Genomic DNA, 18985 nt, shown 5'->3' on the forward strand with positions numbered 1-18985 from the left:
ATTCAGTTTTTTAAAAATCAAGACAATGATTTTTCATATCTGATATTCTGAAACATTGCCTAGTCTAAACTTTCCTAACAGCAGTTAAGCAAGCTCAACTTTTACTTCTGTCAGAAGGCTGGAATGGAGTTCTGTTGGATCAAGTGAATTGGACCTATTTAGTAAAACATAGGTGCTTTCCTACAATCATCTCACTACCTTGGCCTTTAGCTCCCTCTGATCATTGTTTGTCGACCCTTTTTATACGAACATACTTCTCCCTGATCATAGAGAAATCAAAAGTAAAAATATTTGAATAACTTTGCTTTTAACTCTATCTTTTGCCATTACACCATTAGCCTGAAGCAATGGACCAGGTCTAGAGATAGATTTGAGAGTCAGCCTCATAAAACAAGAGGTGGAGTACAGGATTAGTTATACACATGAAAACTCCACTGCTGATGCTTATAAAATTCATTTGGTGTTAAATTTATAATTAGTGTTATTATTTAATATTCTAAGATAGTTCTGTGTATCAATTTTGATAAATAACTGAACTATTTTACCTTAATGGTTTTAGGTAGCTAAGCTTTTAAAAAACTAGACCTATAGCCTCTTGGGACATTCATATTTGCTTTGCTTTTCAAAGCCTTCTATTTCACAAAAATCACACAACACCATCTTTTAATAATATATTTAAAAATTTTTGTATCTGGATAGTGTATTACAATTAGCAGGCACTTTTTCATTTAAACCTAATAACACTTTTATGAGGTAAGTAAAGCCAAGACTTCAGATGGCCTTCAAAACAACTTAGTCAAAATGCAAATCACTGTTGTTATTTTTATCACCAGTAATGTATATGGCAGACATTCCTGATCCTTACTCTATCCCTTGCTCTTACCATCAATATGGGAAGTTTCATTTTTGACTTTTTCCATGTCTTTAGTTATTTTAATTTTTAAAGAATAAATTACTTTTATAATAAAAAACACTAAAGGTTTTTGAAAGTCTGTTAGAACTGAATTAGCTTCTAAAGGGATATCACATCAGGGGAAATCAAATTCATCATCATAAATGAGGTTTTTTCAGTACTAAACAAAAAATATCTATATTACTGAGTGAAACAAAATAACTGCCAGAAATATAATTAAGGATTCTCTGAACAAGTCTGGAGCTGAGAATAAGAAATCAACTCTTACTGTCTCATCCACAAGTTTAAGAAGTGTAGAATAATCATGAAGCCTGAGGAATGTAGTGTGTCAAGCCCTTGGGTTTTCAAGTAGAAAACAGAGCAATTACCATTATTAAATGGTCAAATAATTTTTATGCATTTATTAATAAAAAATAAGTGAAACCTTATCTGCATAAAGGAGAAATAAAACAATTGGAGAAGCAGATCAACAAAGGCACAAATGCATTCTCAGAGAAGGAGCACAAACTTTGGTGAGAATGATTGATAAGTCTCTCTGAGGTGTGCAAGGATGGTCAACATCTGTTTCATATTTAGATGTGGTTTGTCTGCCAGAGAGTGTCTAATCTCATTTCTTATATAGTATCCCTGAGCTTCAAGCTCTTTTTTCCTTATATTCAGGCATGTGGAAAAGTGATGCATGAGGCTCAGGGATTGAAAGAGGATGTCAGTTTCACACATTACTCTTTGCCCAACTGCATTAAGCTGGTTGCCTCAAAATGCTATATATCCAAGAAATGTGAAGGGCAGGTATGGATGAAGGAATTTTTAATCTTCATTTCAATCTCTTACTTTAGTTACTAGGTTACAGATATTAGATAGCACTGGATGCAGATATTAATAGCACTGTGTGTATGTGTTTGTGTGTGTTTTAAATTCAGATTTCAACAATCAGAGCTGACTGGATGACCCCACTTAATACCCATTCCCTATTCACATATAAAGCTTATTCAAAATGATACTGCTAATGATATTAACAAGTTATTGATCTGATATTTTGCCAGGCTGTTTGGCAGGTCATGTGTTCCTAATTAAATTTTCATTGATCCTTGAGAAACAGCATTATAATGAACAAGGATTAGATTTGAAATCTCTGCACACAGTATGCAAATATAAATGTAAATATACAATAAATTATTTTAAAGAGTTTTTAACGTCGATTTTCAGCATTTTGCATACCTCTCCTCCATAAAAAATCAATAGCTTATTTTTAAAGTCACTTAACGAGCTAATGGTTCAAAACTGTTTTAGTTTTCCACTTAGAAGATGTATTGGATGTCCAGATACAGAACATAATTTAAATTTTTACTTAACAGTATAATGTAGTAGAGCTATAGGCTCTATGTTCAAATCCCAGACTCATCTTTTACTAGTAGTTTAACTTCGGGAAGTTTTTCAGCCTCTCTGTGTCTCTGCCTCAGTTCCTCGCCTATAAACCCTCATAAATTTGTGAGGATGACAGATATTCCATGTAAAGCTTCTCGCATGGTCAGAGTGAATGACCAGCAAGTCACTACCTTTTGTTCACTTAGCAGATAAAAACCTGGCTAGCCAGCTTGATGATATTCTGTTCCTCTCCAGAATGGTGGTGGTGTGCTGGGTTCTATGATATATATACACACTAGGAAGATGTCCCTTTTTTGAAGACACCCTCAGTGAGTATTCTAGAGTTCCATGGTGCTGAAATATCTTGCAGGGAAAAACCTGGTGGTTAAGTAGGCCTTATGATTGTAATATCAAGTAGTGATAAATATAAGTGCTGAGCATATTTAATCTCATTATATCAGGTAAGGCACTTCTCAGGATTTGCAGCTCCCTGAACAACTAGATATTAAAAAGGCAATCAAACTCAGTGTTTCATAAGGCAGAAATCAAGTCAGGGTACATTCCTTTGTAAAAATGTGAAACAATAAATATAAGTGCTAAAATGCAAAGCGTTTCTGGAATGGTTAGATTTTTCTTGACCAAATCTCCCATGTCCAGACAGCAATTTAATCATTTAGACAAATCTTCCTCAATTTAAATTAGAAAGCCACACAAGGCCTGGAGCAAGATAAACAGATCCACAAATTAGAGAGTGCTGCTGGAAGGATACCTCATAGCAATCTCCCTTAACTGCAATTACTAGCTGGGTTTTGCAAAGAATGCAGATTTATCTGTAAAAACTAATGTGTCCTTAGACTAATACCCCTTATTTTGGTCTGGGACTCTGGAATGATAATACTCATGCTGTAATTACCTTTGCTAAGGTGAAGAACCATGGGAAAGCCACTTTCATGTGATGTTTGTAACCTTTTATCTGCAGTAAGTTTTGGCATGGGCATGTCTTTGTTTGCCTATTTACAGTTCAAGTGAATTTCCAAGACTGTGGATTTGGAAGTTCTGGCTTTAGCCCTGAAATTCCACATTCCTGCTCTTACCAGACTTCCTTAGCCTAGTGGGCAGCCTAGTAGCTATCTCCACAACAAAGGAGGGCCTCTCCCTTCAGGTAAACCTACCCAGTGATTCCGCCCCTCAGGGGCGTGGCAGTACTATTTCCTGGAGCAAACTCACGGGGAGGTTCCACTTTGTATTTGCACTCAACTACTTTGCTGCCTCCTCCTCTGTAGCTGCCAGACCTGATTCTGCTGTTGCTCAGGTAACTGCCATCTCTTGCTGGCACCACTATAGGCAGAGGTGGTTGATAAAGGCTTCTAATGGGGCTTCCCTGGTGGCGCAGTGGTTGAGAATCTGCCTGCCGATGCAGGAGACACGGGTTCGTGCCCTGGTCCGGGAAGATCCCACATGCCGCGGAGCAACTAAGCCCGTGAGCCATGGCCGCTGAGCCTGTGCGTCCGGAGCCTGTGCTCCGCAACGGGAGAGGCCACAACAGTGAGAGGCCCGCATACCGAAAAAAAAAAAAAAGGCTTCTAATGTGTGCCTGCCTGCCTGCTTTCCTACCCCTTTCTTTTTTTTTTTTTTTTTTTTTTTTTTTTTGCGGTATGCGGGCCTCTCACTGTTGTGGCCTCTCCCGTTGCGGAGCACAGGCTCCGGACGCACAGGCTCAGCAGCCATGGCTCACGGGCTTAGTTGCTCCGCGGCACGTGGGATCCTCCCGGACCAGGGCACGAACCCGTGTCTCCTGCATCGGCAGGCGGACTCTCAACCACTGCGCCACCAGGGAAGCCCTTCCTACCCCTTTCTTTCATGATTTCTCTCTGTTCCTTAGAGCATCTGGGGAGTACCTTGCTGACCACTGAGAAGATGATGAGCTCAAACTATTGGAGTGAGATGAGCAGCAGCAGTTGTGGGACTCAGCAATCCCCAGAAGTGCTGCAGTGTCAGCCCCAGCATTACCACTGCTACCATCAGTCAAGCCAAGCCCAGCAGCCTCCAGAAAAAAACGTAGTGTATGAGTGAGTGAGGACCTACAGTGGGCCCATGAACAAGGTGGTTGAGGCCTTGGACACCTTCGGGTCACAGGAGATGTGCTACTCTCTCAGAACTGCCTCCTCCTACCAAAGCTTGCTTTGGAGCGACCGTTCCCGGGTACCACAAAGACAGCTATGCCAGAAAGGGGAAATCTTTGTTGCCTTTGTTTGCTTTTGAACCTCATTTCTTTTCTTTCTGCTTCTCTGCCTCTGTTCTACAGGATATTATCTCTTGGATTGCAGCTATATATGCAATGTATGGTTACCCAAATTCCATCTCTTGGCTGTTCTTTCATTTACTAGTTCTTGTAGCCATTTGTTTATCAGTTCCAGTGATTTTCATAATCTAACTAGAGCATAGGATGGTTCATTTTCTGTTGAATTAGATTGGAATATATGACCTGAGGTATTCTTTTGCTCCTACCACAAAGCAATCCTCAACTTGAATACAGTCATTTTTATAAAATAGGTTCCCACAGATTCACTTCATATCAAAAGTAAACAGGATTTTTTGTATCAAATATGGTGGTGCGGGGACAATGGCATGTATGGAGTGAGGAGCAATTATTTGTGTTTAGCAAATAGTATGCTACTCCAGGATAAGTGACAGGCACAATGTCTATTTGAATTGTCATGTGTTTCATTTTTTGAAAATGAGGCATCGGTTCCTATATAGTCAAGGTGGATAATTTATGAATATTAGTAGAAGGAATATTGAAAGAGTGAATATAAGATTGAGGAAGGCAAGATGTAAGCAATTGTTACATGAAAGCTAAAAATGGTGGAAGTCTAAGACACCCTTTAAAATGAAACAAATTTGTTTTTAAAGGGGTTAGTTTAGCATCAGTATCTGTGTTAATAATCTTGCCAATGAATATGAAAGAACACTGTAAGAAAATATAAAATTAACAGCTCTATGTCTGTTTTCATCTTTGACTCTCTTTATATTAAGTTTGCATATATTTAAGCTTTCTAGAAACTTCCATCCAAACTGAAATTATGTTTCAAGATACAAGTAGTACTGTAAAGAGCTCAAAAAGCAACCATTGGGATGATATCCTATGTTGCATTGCTATGCTGATCTGTAATAATATGGATTATTTTTCCCAAAACAATAATTTTAATTAGGATATGGAGCAACATTTCTAAAGTATATAATGAAACTATTTTAAAAAGACGTTTTTATTTTATTTTTTTAATTTTATTTTTTTAACATCTTTATTGGAGTATAACTGTTTTACAATGGTGTGTTAGTTTCTGCTTTACAACAAAGTGAATCAGTTATACATATACCTATGTTCCCATATCTCTTCCCTCTTGCATCTCCCTCCCTCCCACCCTCCCTATCCCACCCCTCTAAATGGTCACAAAGCACAGAGCTGATCTCCCTGTGCTATGCGGCTGCTTCCCACTAGCTATCTATTTTACATTTGGTAGTGTGTGTATGTCCATGTCACTCTCTCACTTCGTCACAGCTTACCCTTCCCACTCCCCATATACTCAGGTCCATGCTCTAGTAGGTCTGTGCTTTATTCTCGTCCTACCACTAATCTCTTCATGACATTTTATTTTCTTAGATTCCATATATATGTGTTAGCATATGGTATTTGTTTTTCTCCTTCTGACTTACTTCACTCTGTATGACAGACTCCAAGTCTATCCACCTCATTACAAATAACTCAGTTTCATTTCTTTTTATGGCTGAGTAATATTCCATTGTATATATGTGCCACATCTTCTTTATCCATTCATCTGTTGATGGACACTTAGGGTGCTTCCATGTCTTGGCTATCATAAATAGAGCTGCAATGAACATTTTGGTACATGACTCTTTTTGAATTATGGTTTTCTCAGTGTATATGCCCAGTAGTGGGATTGCGGGGTAGTATGGTAGTGCCATTTGTAGTTTTTTAAGGAACCTCCATACTGTTCTCCATAGTGGCTGTATCAATTTACATTCCCACCAGTAGTGCAAGAGTGTTCCCTTTTCTCTACACCCTCTCCAGCATTTATTGTTTCTAGACTTTTTGATGATGGCCAATCTGGCCGGTGTGAGATGATATCTCATTGTAGTTTTGATTTGCATTTCTCTAATGATTAACGATGTTGAGCATTCTTTCATGTGTTTGTTGGCAATCTGTATATCTTCTTTGGAGAAATGTCTATTTAGTTCTTCTGCCCATTTTTGGATTGGGTTGTTTGTTTTTTTGTTATTGAGCTGCATGTGTTGCTTATAAATTTTGGAGATTAATCCTTTGTCAGTTGCTTCATTTGCAAATATTGTCTCCCATTCTAAGGGTTGTCTTTTGGTCTTGTTTATGGTTTCCTTTGCTGTGCAAAAACTTTTAAGTTTCATTAAGCCCCATTTGTTTACTTTTGTTTTTATTTCCACTTCTCTAGGAGATGGGTCAAAAAGGATCTTGCTGTGATTTATGTCATAGAGTGTTCTGCCTATGTTTTCCTCTAAGAGTTTGATAGTGTCTGGCCTTACATTTAGTTCTTTAACCCATTTTGAGTTTATTTTTGTGTGTGATGTTAGGGAGTGTTCTACTTTCATACTTTTGCATGTAGCTGTCCAGTTTCTCCAGCACCATTTATTGAAGAGCCTGTCTTTTCTCCACTGTATATTCTTCCCTCCTTTGTCAAAGATAAGGTGACCATATGTGTGTGGGTTTATCTCTGGGCTTTCTCTCCTGTTTCATTGATCTATATTTCTGTTTTTGTGCCAGTATCATACTGTCTTGATTACTGTAGTTTGTAGTATAGTCTGAAGTTAGGGAGCCTGATTCCTCCAGCTCCATTTTTCGTTGTCAAGATTGCTTTGGCTATTCGGGGTAAAAAGACGTTTTTAAAAATATAGGTAACCCAACAACTACAAAGGCCACATTTTTCCTGTTTTTTTCACTCCTAGCTTAATTTGAGGGAAAAATATGAAGAAAAACCCAGTATTCACTGTCAGTAATTTCCTATTTGAGAAAAACTCCACCTGCATTGAAATCAAAGGGCAGAAAAATAAAAGGTCAAAACTACTAGTTTGTGATAATAATAATGCAAATGTATATTCAGTTCATGAACAGCAAAGTGGGTGTCACCTATGTTCCTGAGTAGCCCCAAAACAATGGGGAAGTTGAAACAACAGTTACCATTATCATACAAATGCTAAAATCACCCCATCTGTTGCAGTTATTTAAATACATTAAACACTTTTCTTATAAACTTCCTAGTAAAAGAAAAATAAATAGATAAAAATTTAAAGAGCTGAAATTTGGCAAATTATAAACATTGACCACAGAAAAACTTTTAGGATCACACTTTATTGTATACTCCATAGTTCAACTTTCCTTTTTAATATTCCTGGGACCAAGCTGGTTGAGTTTTTTACGAGACTCACCTTTCCACCTGATATTTGCTAAGTGATCCTCAAAAGACTAGCTCCATCCTGAAATGTAGTTCCCTGAAGGAGTTTATAAAGAGGCTTCGGGACAGAAAGTGTGGCCGCAGAAACAGGGAAAAGAGATTGGAATGGAGGGTGTTGTGAAGTCTGAAGTGATTTATAATTGAAAAGAAAGAAAAGGACTGGGTGAGGAAGAGGGAAGTGAACTTCTAGATATGTGGTAAAGGAAAAACAATAAGAATCTTCATTCTCTTAGTGAAATAAGAAAGAAAATTTAACTATAAAATTTCAAACCGAGTTCGATATCAAAGGGCATTCATAAATCCACTAAAAGATAATTTGGCAAGAAAGCTTTTAGATAGCTGCCACAAAGAATGTGACTAGGAAAGTATTATTCTATTATTTTATTTCTTTTCTCCCTGTTTAGTGGCAGGATGGCATTGTATAAAGTAGGACCTAAAATTGATCTGAAATTACCTTCATGTTAATGAAATGGGTAAGATGTGGTAGCAGCTTTATTGTATACCATGCCAAGCACAAGCAAGCAGTACACATTACTTAAAACACTTTTTGTTTTATAGTTTAAAATTCTCTCCTTAATATGTCATGTTTCAATGACATTTTGAGTTGGTATATAACAATTATTATGATGCTAATGTTTTCGACCATGACAGCTAGGAAGATAAGTATTATAATCAATTGTTGGTTATCATGAACTCAATTAAACTTTTACTTGAATTATTTTTAGCATTTTTGTGTTTGGATGATAGTAAAATAATTCCTAAGATTAAAAAATATATATAATTGCCAGTAGTAAAATATGTTCCCTTTGAGAAACCGAAATTGATGTCACTCTGCTTTGCTTCCTGAATCTTAATTTTTGCTTATGTAGTAGACATTTGAGATTTAACCAAATGCTTTTTGCAGCACTTTAGTATTTTCTATTTCTGGCTTTATGGCCCACGTTTTTCCTTTTTTGCTTTCTTGTGCACTAAAATAGTGTTTATAGACATAAACATATTTTAAATTTCTCCAGATATATTGTTGCTTTGCTTCTTGTCTAAAATTGATCAGATATATTTTATGATTCCCTCAGTTATTATTTTGTCTGACTGATAAAGTGTTTCTCAGAGAAAACTGAATATAGAAACCAGGTATGGTGAAATTGTCTAAATTGATGGTAGAATTAAAATTACTAAGTTTATCCATATGAACAGGAAAAATCAAAAGCAGGTGTAATCAAGGTCATAGGTACATTTTAAAACTGAATATAGTCTTGTAAATAAATGGAATTCTAGAAACTACATAAAACTAAAGAAAACAAAAACCTTATGGCTCAACCTTTTAAAAGGCCTAAACATTAAACAACCATCATTAACTCAAAATGAAACACTGCCTTAAATGAACAACATTGATGTTAATATGCATTGGACATATGTATTTCTCTTCCATTAATTTTAGCTTTCTCCAAAGTTCAAGATATTGTCCAAGTATACAGAGAAGTTCTGCTGTGAGAGAGAGAAATTGATCAAAATCAAATATTTTTAATACCAGTCATCATTGAACACATATTTATTAAGTGCCTATTATGTAAGAAACACCATGATTATCTGGATAAATAGCATTTGCTTATCCAGGGAGAGTCCATATTGAGGAGAGATATATACGACCTGGTCTGTAGGTGTCCTATATATTTATATTTCATTTTAAAATATAATTATGTGCTTTAGCCATCAATATTTTATTGAATAAAACATTTTGGTGCAAGAAGGGATCTCTTAGAGATTGTGTTTTATGGATTACCATTTTTTTTAATTTGAAAATTGCAACCAAATTTAGCTCCAAGAAGAAGCCCAGGGGAGAAAGTGAGTGAGTTTATGACTGGCCTCTGCTCTCAGTAATTACCCAGTTTGGGCTTTTCTTTGTTTACATGACTTTTTTCCTTTTTCTTTGGTTACAGAGATAGTGGATAGTTCCCTTACTGTGCCAGGAGTTCTATACACTATCAGAAAATTTTCCTGTTCTGTGGGGATGGGTGTGTTGCTTTGAAAAATTGTTGTTCAAAGGAGTGGTCACTAAAGTGAACGATTATTCAGGGAAGTAGGTTGCCTGAGAAAGCAATGAGGTTATAAAGAGGCCCAGTTTTCAGCTTTGGTCATCCCTTTTGTGCTTACAATTAAATGAAGCTATAGAAATTGAGCGCAACTAATTGCTGGGTGAAAATGGCCTTGCCAATTGTCTCTTGTTTAAGGGAGATCTGATAAATTGCTAGGCCTGTTTTGAGTCAATGGCACTCACGAGCTATCATTTTTTTTTTTTTTTTTTTGTGTGTGTGTGTGTGTGTGTGTGTGTGTGTGTGTGTGTGTGTGTGTGAAGGTGGTGGGGACAAAGGGGAGGGCAGTGAACTTTTCCTTTAACTGTTGTGATCCAAATTTTTTTTCTTGACAATTCTTGGTAAAATAACTGCAAGTTTGCCATGCTCTTAAACCCTATTTAAAACTGGAAACCTTTCTAATCAAGTATATTTGAGCTAACTTTTTCTTCACAACAGCAGCTATCTTAATAGCCATCCTTTTTTGGCTTCCAATGGAACGTATGTATTTTCAGCTTTTAAAGACAAAAAGCATGCGCTGCAAAGTGACTGTATTCTTTATTTTCTCCCCTAGTTGCCTTCAAGAAAAGAAAGAATACAGGAATGGGTCTCTTAAATGAGGGATTTTCCTTGGAGGGAAGGGATGAGTGGAAGGAGTTCTATTACTATTATGTTCTATTGCTTTCTTCACATGAGAACAGAATCACAGATTTTATCCTAAATTAAGGAAGTGTTTATTTCATATAAACAGAGGTCATTATAATTTACATGTTTCTTCCTGTACAAAGTTCAGAACAGCATCTCAACAATAACCTAAGGCAAGGGTTTAACCATGTTACTGTCTTTGACAGGTTCTAACAAAAGCATCTCCCAAACTATTCCGAAAATTTATTTAAATGGCCTATTTAAATGGCCGTTTGCCTTGGAAAATTCTGTCAGCATAAATGTCAGGTGTTTTTTAAAGATACTGCCTCTTTTGAAACTATTCAGCCTAGGCTTTTCCTGAGTCACTATTATTACTTTCAGTGATTCTCGTAGTCATTAAAATTGACAGGAGTGTAAACAAGGCTCCCATGGTTTTCCTTCTTGGAACATTATAACATTATATTATGTATTAGGTTTCTTTTTTTTTTTTTTTTTTTTTTTTCGGTACGCGGGCCTCTCACTGTTGTGGCCTCTCCCGTTGCGGAGCACAGGCTCCGAACGCGCAGGCCCAGTGGCCATGGCTCACGGGCCCAGCCGCTCCACGGCATGTGGGATCTTCCCGGACCGGGGCACGAACCTGCGTCCCCTGCATCGGCAGGCGGACTCTCAACCACTGGGCCACCAGGGAAGCCCCTATGTATTAGTTTTTAAGTAAAGTTTTAAAATTCAAATTAGGCAACATGAAAGAGTGCCATGTTTATTTCAACAAGATTCCAAATATTTAAAGAACAAAGTCCTGTACTATGCATGTAATCGTTTCTATTACCTAATTCTTGTTCCCAGCTGTCTTGCTGTCTCTCGTTTACATATTGCACCAAGGTCTTGAACTCTTTGATCAGAGCTATCAATAGGAAAATGAAAGCCAATAGGTATGGACTGAAAATGTTCATATTATGTAAAGCCTAAAGATCAGTTACAGAGAACATTGTGTGAAGAAAATGCCCATCCAAATGAATCTATGTGTAGTGTCCCAGGGAGAGCTACAGATAATAAATGGGCAGTGATGAGGTAGACTTGGGGAGAACTGAAGAATGAAACAGTCAAGTGTAGTGGCTAATAGTGTAAGCTTAGGTTTTAAACTTTTTTGGTTTAATTCCTGGTTCAGGGACTTGCTAGCTATATGCTTCAGTTGCCTCATCTATAAAATGGGGCGATAATAACACCTAAGTCATAGGATTGTTATTAGAGTCAAATGCGATAATATATGGTGAAAAATACACAGAACAGTGCCTGACACATAGTAAGTGTTAATGTTGTATTACCCAGAATAAATGACTTGATCTCTCATGACCTTGTGTCCTCATTTGTAAAGTGGGGACAATAATACCTTCCTTCAGAGTTGTAGTGAGTATTGAGATAATATGTGAAGGTGTCCAGCACACAGTTAGCACTGGATAATTCTTTCTGTTTGTATTATTGATATATAAAAATATAGCCAAAAAAAGCTGTTAGCTGCACAAACTACAGTAATAAACTAAATGAATAGACTATAAAGTAAGGGTTCCTTTGACACTGGGAAGATTAGGTAAAACATATGCTTGAAAGGCTTATTAGGGCTCTACTAGCTAAGAAAGACTAATGAGGAAAAACATTAAAGCAATTTTCTAAAACATGTTATATGATCAAAAGACTGGAGCAGCAGGAATGTATTTATAATGTTTACTGGCATAAATATCCTTTAGAAAGAGTAATTTGGAAGTTCACATGCTCTTAGAGTCTTTGAACTTGAGCCTCAATATTTGAAATGAAGGTTTTTTTAGTGTGTGTTATTTTTCTTTATCTTTTTTAAAATGTAGTGATGCTGAGCATTAAAGCTTGCTTGCAGTCTGCCTCTTACCTAATGCTTCCTCTAGAGCTACACTTCCAGTAGGGTAGTGTGTGGTTATTTACATTTACATTTAAATTAATTCAAATCCAATAAAACTAATTATTCAGTTCTTCAGTTGCAATAGCCACATTTTAAGTGCTCAACAGCCACATGTGGCTAGTGACTGCTGTACTGTACAGCACAGATACAGGGCATTTCCACCACTGCAAAGATTTCTACTGGACACTGCAGATCTATATATTCAAGCTACTCGTTTAAGTATAGAACTACCTCTAAGATCATTACAATTCAAAGAAATTAATGGTGGTGCAAATGTGCGATCAAAGGGCTGCCAAAGTACATGATCAGCTTTAATGGACACATAGGAATGGAACAAAAAATGAAGCCACAAACTTTCAAAGTATAAGTTTAGAATGACAGTTTCAGTAGAAGAAGAATTAAATTCGTACAACGTTTTTAAAAGAGCTGAATGAAACATTTTTATGTATGTATGCATGTATAGTCATCTTTTGCTATCTGAGGAGGATTGGTACTTGGATCCCTGCTCCAGATACCAAAATCCACAGATGCTCAAGTATCTTATATAACCTATGCATGTCCTTCCCTGTATTTTAAATCATCTTTAGATTTGTAAATACAGTGTAAATACTATATAAATAGTTGCCAGAGTGCACCAAATTCAAGTTTTGCTTTTTGAAACTTCCCAGATTTAAAAAAAAATTTTCAATACTTTGTTGGTTGAATTTGCAGGTGCAGAACCTGTGGATATGGAGGAGTGACTGTATCTATCTTTTATATAATTTCCCCAGAACCTTACTTTTTGAAGGAGTAAATATTTAAATAGAGGAAAAAGATGAAATAACCCCCCTCAATCAAAATGCACCTTCCTTTATTTTAGCACATGATCTGGGTTTCATAGCCTCTCTGGAACTGCCTATGTCCCTTAAGCTACTGAATTAATTTTAAACTTTAGTAAGTAAAGTTCAAATATCATTCCCATTTTTACTGATGAGGTAACCAAGGCACAGGAGCGCTATGTAACTTGCTCAAGTTCATGCAGCTAGTATGTGGTAGAATTGGGATTTAAATCTAAGCAGTCTAGTTCTAGGTCTATGCTTGTAACCACCATGCTATACTGGATATTCCTGATCTATACATTTGACTCTTATTTATGTCATACAGTCTCTGATATCTGATTCCTGTATCCAAACTATGATTTAGGTTAAACCAAGGTATGAACAATTATCTCTAGTGATGTTGTAAAATTATCCCAGAAAAGCAGATTGATTTTAATCCACTCTGATCTTAAAATTGGTAATGTCACATGTACTTTATAAGAGGAGGAGGAGGAGAAAAAGAGAAAGAGAAGGGTGAGGAGGAGAAGGAGAAGGAAAAAGGTGGGTGGGGGAGGAGGAGCAAGAGGGCTGCTACAACTTTCCCAAAATAGAAAATGACTTTAGTCATCATGGGAAAAACAGGCTTGGATTTCATACTAAGCTTAAATCTACTAATTATAAACAAAATTATTTTTCAACAAAACTCTACCTGAAGAATGTTGCCAACAGGCAATATTGATGTATTTAGCAAATACAAACCACAGGAATAAATGACTCAATACTACACTGAATATTTGATCAGAAAAAGTAGGGCCTTCCTGCAAAATCAAAGGGCTTAAATGATATGAGAATTAAACAAAAATTCAATGTTTTATTGAGTTTAGAGTTCTATATGTACACCCTGTAAATATACCATGCTGTCTACATTAAAAAACCCCTATTGAATTTGTAGAAGTTTAAAATATTTAATCAGGGCTATTCTCTCACACTGTCAGTTATAGGTGGATTTCTTGTTTTCAGGCACCAAAAAGTTACTTTTGATAGTAAATAATAAAAAGAGTCAAATATCTAGCCTCCTATTATGAGAATTAGTAAAATCTAACAGTAGAATTTTGTTCCACAACTTGAAGAACAGAAAATATAATGAGGCAGGCTATAGGTGTGGGAAAGTATAGTGATAAGGGCATGAGTTCTGGATTTAGTGATTAAGTAGCATCATGCTAGTTGAGTTAGAATCCCAACACCTTGGTATTAGCTGTGTGATCTTCAGCTATCTACTTAACCTATCTTTGTCTAAATTTACTCATATGTAAAATGGGGTTATAGTAGTACCTTTCTGATGGCAGTTTTTCTGAGTGTTAAATAAGATGATCTATGTAACATATTTGGCATAGAAAGCTCTTAATAGGTGTTAGTTATCATTAGCATCTTCATCAAAGGAAAACAAGACTGACACGTTTAAAGGATTTGAAATTGTCTTGTCTGTATGGAAAAATAAGCTGGGAGTGACCTCTTATATTCACAGAATGTCGGAAATAGAATGGGGCTTAAAGATCCTCCAATCCACACACATGCCCACATCCCATTTCTCACATGAGGAAATAAGCTCAGGAAGATGGCATGAGTTGTTCATTATCACAGCTGGCTGGTATACAGTGGTATAACTAGAAGTAGAACCTAGGGCTCTGGACTTCAAACATAGGACTCTTTCCACTATATTATGATAGTCACCACCACCCCTTCCCCAGCCTTCAATTATTTTGTTATAAGGAACATGGGGCTATGGCATAGAGGGCATAAGTACAAAAGATATAACTATTCACTAGATTTAATGATTTCAACATGAAAGATTTAGGGAAGCTCTATACAGATGAGTGACACTGAAAATTAAACATTTATGTAGGTTATCAAGAGAGAGATTTAGATTTCTATTCCTGAGATGCCTTTAAAACTAAGACATCCTCTTCATTCATACATTCATTCATTCACAAACATTTTTGATCACTTCCTGTAGAATAGGCAATGGCTACTTGTGGGATGACTTGCAGCAATCCTGCCTAGAGCTAGATGCCACTGAAAGTAACTTCCATCATCAAGACAATGTTCATTTTGGACCTTTACTCACACTACTTACCTAATTCCATACACTTTCATGGGAAAAGTGTTTTCTTTAGCAAGTTTTTCTGGAATTAATACACCTTATATTCAGATAGGTTTTTTTCCACCTTATGATAAGTGTAATACTGCTGCAATTTAAACTCATGCTGGTCACTGCCATATGTCTTAATCTCTTTGACCCATATTAAGCTACCACCTTAATATTTTACTTTTTGAAGTCATTCCATTTGTCCTTCATTTCCATAAGGGTTGTATGGGAAAAGCCACATTTGCCTAGATCAATTCTAATAATGAAGGATTGGAACAATTAAGTAAAACATAATTTGTGGAATTAATGTACGAGCTTTCCAAATATAAGAAGATTGAATAATTCCTTCATTTTAGCACTAGACTTGTCTTTGTGCAAATACACCAATTTGCCTTTTGAATATCTGCTATCTTGGCATCCGAGGAAAGTAACTGCCTATCAATATATGCCCTAAATATGTAAGATACATATACACAAACACACACACACACACACACACACACACACATATATATATATATATATATATATATATATATATATATATATATATATATATTTACGTATGTGTGTGTATTCCTACTTGGGTTAATTTCAGCAAGTTTATAAAACTTCTCAGTATACTCTTTCATCTTAAAAGCTACTCCATATAGCTAGTTAAGTTTCATTCTGTTTAATTTGCTGATGTCATCAGATTTGAATAAGGTAAAGGGAAGGGGAAAGAACTACCATCTATAGAACCAGGCACCAGGCAGAGTGCACTAACTGTATTCTCAAAATAACCCTAGTATTACTAGGCACAGCCTAAAAAGGCTTAAAGTTTTCATAAAAGCATCTTTCACACATGAGTAATTTTACGCTTTGCTGATGGATGTGGAATTGGCATAGCCATTTGAGAAATCAATTGGGCAGTATTTGTTAAAATGAATAATGCACATACTCTGTGCCCTAGTAATTCCACTTTGTGGGATTCTAGAGAAATACTCACATTGCACAAGGATGCTCTTTACAGCATAGCGGAAACCTGGAAACAATTTTTAAAAGATAGATAAGTAAACTATCAAACAAACATTATGGAAAGCTATAATTTAAAATAATGAATTAAGACATTAATCTATAATATGAGATATAGTTAGGCTTATATTGCAGAATAATAAAATCAGTAAATATTATTTATACATATATGTATAAATATGGATAAGAGATTTGAATGAAGGGACGATGGTTAAGGGAAGATCTTTGACTTTATAAATGTTTATGTTAGAGTGTATTCATGCATTATTGCATAACTGAAAAGCACCTTTTTTGTCTTTCTGAACTTATTCCTGTTGGATCTGTCAGCCAAAGGTGACATAACAGAGGGAGGAAGGATGAAAATGTTACAAGTTGAACCAAAAGGAAAACCACAGCGTGCAGAACATTTGGCAGTCTGAGTAAATGCACAGTCCTGTTTTAAGAACAGCATGTTACACCTACATTATATCTATACTTCGGTATGGGTCTGTCAGTGTTTCCCTTGTAAGTCTGTGATTCTGATTTTTAATACCTCCTTGATCTGAAGAAAACACTGTTTTTATCGTTTTGGTTGTAAATTATAGTAATGTATGAAGAAATTGAGTAATGCTGTCAACTCTTTGCACACTGATGAAGTTATTCAATTTGCTGATCTGGGAAAAATGTAAAGAATGCCAGCATAATTGATAGCGTGAACATTTTATCCAAACATTATCAAAAATCATACTCTCATCTTTATGGATCATTCTTTAACATCAGAACCTACTCATTGAAATTAAACTAGAAGCAGATCACACGAAGCATAATTAAAAATCAGCTTGAAGTAATCTAAGAGCAGTAGTCTTAGTTGAGTTTTCAAAGGTAGTTTCCTATATTGGTTTCAGATTTTTTTACTTTTAAAGTTTTTGTTTGATAAACTTTAAATCTTGTTAATTGCAGACATACAATAACATTGGGGGATACATCAGCCGAGTTCTCAAAAAAGCAAAAAATGGGATGCAAACTAAAAGTGCAAGAAGTATGTATTGTTATGAAAGCATTCTAGAAATTATTTTTCATTAGATTACTTGCAATGCTGACAAAGGAATTAGTAATGTGTTCTTTGGAAAGATGGACATCATCTAAGAAAGCATTAAATAATGTTCTTATTTTTGACAAATTGGGTTATTATAAAAATAAAGGAAATAATAGTACCTTAAGAACCTAAGACATTTAAATGACACTGCTCAGTAACAGTTTCTGAACCCCCTTTTGTTTCTATCAACAGGAACTTCATTCTCCAAATCTGAAAATACCTACTTGTGCCCCAAGCACTCTACATATAACCCCAAATACTGAACAGGTAAAATAAGATATGGATTAGATTAGATTACTTTCTTTTCGTGTAAACCTTGCTTGTATGTCTAAGTGATCTTTAGGCCCTCATAAAGCTTTACACATTCACAAAAATTCAGGAACATAAAACTGGAAAGGAGAGCCTTACATATGAAAGTCAGCTCAGCCCATTATAAGAATGTGAAGCAAGTGCTGTGAATTGAGGTTTTTTCAATTTCATTGTCTACTCAATCTGATTGCTTTTGTTTGAGTGCAGTTTATTTTTTGCCAAGGATCTCCCACTGATTATGTATATTTTAAGGGTCCTTGATGTGAGCAGAAATGAAGTACCTAGATCTTGGATTGATTGAGGACGTGGCTTTGTGAATGATAATGCTGTACATTTATATCCAGAGAGAATAACTTACAGGGTCAGAACTAGCCCTTCTCCAAGGTGCATGATTTGAAAGACACACAAGGTCAAGTTCCCTTAACCTTTGTGACCTAATAATCCCACTTTTAAGATTATTTTTGAGTGTACACATTATATCTCCAAAAGGTACCAGTAATAATAAATATCATATTAACAAATATGTGTTTAATGAGCTAGTCCCACATATTAAAAAGTAAATAAACCATATGACACCCTAAGTTTGTTAGTACACAGGAGGAGAGTATAAAGGTTGCAGGATTTGGAGGATAGGAGGGAGAAAGATACTGTTCTGAGAAAACATGCCTGCCCAGACTGAAGTGTCACAATGTGAACTTGAATAGTGAAGGGACAAATGGACAAAAGCTGATCTCTAGACCTGGGATACATGAGGAAAAGTTGATATTATGCAGAACAAGTAAGATTATCAAAGAAAAGTTTGCCTACCATGTCCCAGTTTGGCCTGGCCTAGAGCTAGGTCAGTTAGAGTCATGCATTTATTCAGCGAACATTTGCTGAGTGCCAAGTATGTACCAAATATTGCACAAAGATGAATTGGAACCAATCACTACTCCCAAAGAACTCAGACTAACATGGGTCATGCACCTAACAAAACATAGGACAGTGGAATAAAGGTTACAACTGAATTAAAAGTGGAGTCCCACAGGATGGACCACCAAGATAGGATTAGCTCAGAAAAGTAAGTCTACTTAAATCACAGAGCTGTTCACTACGCTCAAATCCAGTCATAAAATTGCATTTACTCTTATTTTTCATAATAAAGGTCTCTAGAGTTAAGTTTGCTGTAAATTTTACTTATGACAAAAAATATGTTTATTCTAGAAAATTTGGAAGTACAAAAGA

General features: G+C 35.9%; 1 protein-coding gene across 1 annotated transcript in view; it reads left to right on the top strand.

The window, feature by feature from the left end:
- The first annotated feature begins 4195 nt into the window (after window positions 1-4195).
- POF1B (POF1B actin binding protein) overlaps window positions 4196-18985 on the top strand; it is a 112891-nt gene continuing 98101 nt past the window's right edge. Inside the window, 2 exon segments of the mRNA XM_059050178.2 lie at window positions 4196-4480; window positions 17645-17719. Of these exon segments, the coding sequence (XP_058906161.1) occupies window positions 4196-4480; window positions 17645-17719 (360 nt within the window).

The sequence above is a fragment of the Kogia breviceps genome, chromosome X, assembly GCF_026419965.1.
Source record: "Kogia breviceps isolate mKogBre1 chromosome X, mKogBre1 haplotype 1, whole genome shotgun sequence".
NCBI classification, from domain to species: domain Eukaryota; kingdom Metazoa; phylum Chordata; class Mammalia; order Artiodactyla; family Physeteridae; genus Kogia; species Kogia breviceps.